The 4,121-nt window shown below is 43.2% G+C and overlaps 1 protein-coding gene across 3 annotated transcripts in view; it reads right to left on the bottom strand.

The window, feature by feature from the left end:
• Window positions 1–439: 439 nt before the first annotated feature.
• GFI1 (growth factor independent 1 transcriptional repressor) overlaps window positions 440–4,121 on the bottom strand; it is a 14,119-nt gene continuing 10,437 nt past the window's right edge. For 2 of the 3 annotated variants that reach the window (XM_027838170.1, XM_027838169.1), the window contains exons 8-9: window positions 1,735–1,909; window positions 440–1,570 (exon numbers count right to left, since the gene is read on the bottom strand). In XM_027838170.1, the coding sequence (XP_027693971.1) occupies window positions 1,555–1,570; window positions 1,735–1,909 (191 nt within the window). In that variant the 3' untranslated portion in view covers window positions 440–1,554. Of the gene's footprint in view, window positions 1,910–4,121 lie in introns of all 3 variants that reach the window. The other variant, XM_027838171.1, reaches the window with a different exon arrangement.

The following is a 4,121-nucleotide window of genomic DNA, read 5'->3' as shown; positions in this document are numbered from 1 at the left end:
AGAGATTTAGTGGTCACACTTAACCTCAGGGTCACACAGCTAAATCAGGCCAACCTGGCATTTGAACCCAGGGTCACGGACTCGGAATCTAGCACTCCCTGGGGCACCACACTTCAAATCCTGTCTCTGATACTTAACATTTATGTGTCTATGAGCAAATCATTCGACCTTTCTAAGCCTGGGGGTGGGGGGAACCTTACAGGGTTGTGAGAATTAAGTGAGAAAATATGCAGAAAGTATTTTTGTAAATTTCCAAATGCTATAAAAATGTCAGCCATGGGACAATCTTTTCTAGACAGTGGCTTGAATTTCACCTCCAATATTCTGACATTAGCTTATTTCCCTCTTGATTCTGCTTGCTTCTTTCTTTCAGACAAAGCTGAATTTCTTCCATATCTTATCCCCTTCTCTCCCCATTGACTTAATAAAGGTCCATGTGTACATTCTCAATACTTTATTAACTTAAATGTTACTCTAATAAATATGTTTCAATAAACATAATCCACTCCATAACATCTACAGAGACTGACAAACTTTGTCAAAGTCAACACCTCACTCTTCTCCTCTAAGGTACATGCAAACGTGTTTAAGGCAGAATCCACCGATCACACACACGTCTGCAGGTCCAGAGGTTTTAACAAATACGGGCTTAAGAATTAAAAAGACAAACAAACAAAACAACAACAAAAAGTTACAAACATGTCCTTGAAATGGTCTTTCGGCTACTTTCCAATCTCTCTAGAAAAGTCAGTAGTGCCCTCTGGGTCTTTTCTCTGGTCACTGCCTCTCCCAGGGCATGGCAATGATCATGACCAATCTTGGTCTTTATATCAAAAGATCTTTGTACTGCTCATCTTGATATCCCCCACAATGCCTTAGGTCAATGTCTCAAATACAGCAGGTGCTTAGTAGATATTTGTTCAACAGATGACTGTCTAGTAGTTAAATACCATTCTGTTCTTTAGCTGTCATTGGTAAATCCTTGGTCCATTGTTTTCCCACAGGGAAACACTCAAACTTCTTCAGGCAAACGCCATACCCTTCATTCTCCTACCCAGCCTGGCATAGGTGCCTTGATGAAGCTTATGGTTGTGTAGCATATCGTAGCAATCATTTCCACTTCTGAACAAGCCTGCAAGCGCACAGAGGGTCAGTCTGTGTGCTTCTAGATAGCTTAATAGACTTGAAAGGACATAGGTCTTTTGAAAAACTCCATGGAAGAAAAAGTAGCAATAAAGCCCCTCTCATTCACCTTTCCTTCAAAACTATTAAAACTGTTCTGGTTTGTAAGCAGTGTAACCTTCTATTACTTAAGTATTAATCAAATGGTCAGGGAAAAGGTGGAGGGAAGAACCCGGTTTCCAGCTGGAGGACTTCTTAGCTTGGTGGAAGGGTGGAGTTGTAGGGGGGGTGAGCAGAGGTATGGGGTGGCTGGAGTTGTCTGATCCCAGCCTGAGTCTGAGGTTTCAGGAATACAAGCTTGTCCAGTGTTTTCAAGACACAACAAGTCTGTTAGCTTCCACTTTAGGTCGAAGTACTTTTTAAAAGCTTCTGTTATGCCTTCTGGGTACTTGAGAGAAGTAAGGAGAAGTCATTAGATCTCTGATTTGAAAGAGAAGTAGAGCTTGAGGGGTAGAGATGGGATACAGGGACCTGGGGAAGGATGAGACAGAAAAAGGAGGGTCTGTTCCCAATAGTGTTGACTGAGGCTTCAGCATTCTGACTTGGACTCACTTCAGCCCATGCTGCGTCTCTCTGTGTCTCCGGAGATCCACCTTTCGCTGGAAGCCTTTCCCACACAGGTCACAACCAAAGGGCTTAAAGCCAGTGTGCTTTCGGCTGTGAGTGATGAGATTAGAGCTCTGGCTGAATGCTTTACCACACACCTGGCATTTGTGGGGCTTCTCACCTGCAAAGATGTAGAGAGTTGGAGTCATGGGGTGTGCAGGTGGGAAGGGAAAAAAATCTGTTAGATAAATCACCTGTGCTTGAAAAGGGATGGAGAAATCTGCCCTGTGCCCTGTTCCCCGGGCAGCAGCAAGCTTCCCCGTAGACCCATGGCTTAACCTAGAAGATTATGGCAAAAAGATCCTTGAATTATCACTGTTAATCAGTATACAGGAAATTTGTGGACATGTGAGTCTGGGTACCAATAGTCATCTTGCTGGGCAAAGCACAGTAATGGGGACCTGTGGCCTGTCACCTATTATCACAATGAAGGCATTTTCCATTAGCCCCTGTCCTAAGTGGGATGCTCCAAACCCAGGCTTCAAATAGCTTCCTGCAGTAGGGGAAAGGAGCGAAGGGTTTTCCTACAGTCTAATTTATACCCCAGCAAGGAGCTCCCACTCTCAAAGACAGCAAAAACAAACAAAAAAAAAAGTACAAACTGAGAAGAGAGGAGGACTCACCATTTCTCTGAATCCCCTAGGAAAATTTCAATTTGGCAAGGAGGCATTGTTAGGCACAAAAACAGGTTAAGAGATGGTTCATATAAATGATAATATTCTTTCTTTTTGTCTCTATATCCCCAAAGTTTACTTAGCATGGTGTCTGACAAAAGGATAAACTGGAATGAATAAAAATTGGAAGTGTGGGAATAATAACTAGTATGTATATAGCACTTTAAAGTTTGCAAAATGCTTCACAAATATCTCATTTGAGCTTCCCAACAACTCTGGGAGACAGATGCTGTTATCATGCCCATTTTACAGAGAAGGAAACTGAGGCTGAGGGAGGTTAAATGACTAGCCTGAGGTGAGAACTAGGAAGAATTTATGACTGTATTTGAACTCAGGTTGTCTTGACTGACTGAACTCTCTCTCTCCACTGTGTTACCTAGCTACCTCAGAGTCCTAATTTTAAAATCCAAGTTTAATTTTCAAGTATCTTGTCTTTCTTCACTCACCCCACCCACTCCCTTTGCTCTCATAAGGACGATCCATTTCTCGCTGTCTCTCTATCTGTCTTTCTCTCTGTCTCTGTCTGTCTTTCCTGAGGTGGGTAACAGGATTCTTTAGAAACTGGTACATTCTCACCATAGTCTGTTAATTAAGTAACAAGCAAACAATAGACTTACTGGCTTTCCTTTTACCAGGAATAAGCTCTTGCATTATTTAGTGAATGGGCAAATGCCAGAGATTTCTAAACACATTTTTCCATCCACTACTTTAGTTAAAAGCCTGCCCTAGACAAAATCTGAGGTCCATGAGGTGGTCTTCTCAGGAAACTCTGTTCTCTCTTCTGTGTCTCTTTCTGCCTTTTAATCTTGCTGTTCCAGATACCTCATGCTTTCATGTCCTTCCCAGATTGACTCAGTGCACCGTCCTAAGCATCAGTCCATACTCCAGACCAGAAGAGACTCCCTCGTCCAACTCCCTTATTTTCCAGATAAGACAACTCATGACCCCAGAAGGGAAATGTCCAATGGCTTACTAATGCATGGTAGCCACAAGCCTGGAATCTATGCCTCTTGCAAGAGGTTCTAACCATGGGGGTTTCAATTTTGGGCTTATTCTCTTTACTTGTCACACTTTACCTGGCTTTACGAATTCTTTTTTTTTTTTTTGAGGGGGTGGGGGAGAGAGAAGGAAGACTATGACTTAATAGGCACCAGTGTGTCACCAGTGTTCAAAGGCAAAGCCACAAATTAGACCACCCAACGTGTTGGTGGCCACCTCAGGTGTGATTAAGAGAGTGCTGGGAGGCCTCCCAGACCCCAAACTGCCTCCCCTGGGGTGCACAAAATCTCCATATTATTCTTTCTTTGCAGTTAAAGCACTGAAAGTTCCCCAGTCAAAATATAATTGTTATCAGGGAGGCTGATGCATTATACAGTCGTCACTCCCTTAAATCCATCAGATTAGATAACAGAGCTCAGTACAATGAAGGATTGGACCACAGGACAGGTAAATTTTGAGAAAAGACCAAGCATTCAAGAAAACAGGTACAATATTCCCTCCCCCCAAATAATAGTAAAGCCAGGTGGTTGAAGTGACTCCACTAAACAGGCGAAGTAGAAGCCCTATGAAGATCTCTGCGAAAATATCAAGACTGAAGCTGTGACCTCGAACTCTGGAGCTGGGAGCAGCAGTTGGTGGAGGGGGTGGGGGGGGGGGGGG

This window comes from Vombatus ursinus, unplaced genomic scaffold (genome assembly GCF_900497805.2).
Source record: "Vombatus ursinus unplaced genomic scaffold, bare-nosed wombat genome assembly UNPS02014825.1, whole genome shotgun sequence".
Classification (NCBI taxonomy): Eukaryota; Metazoa; Chordata; class Mammalia; order Diprotodontia; family Vombatidae; genus Vombatus; species Vombatus ursinus.
This window is presented reverse-complemented; position numbering and strand designations above follow the sequence as displayed.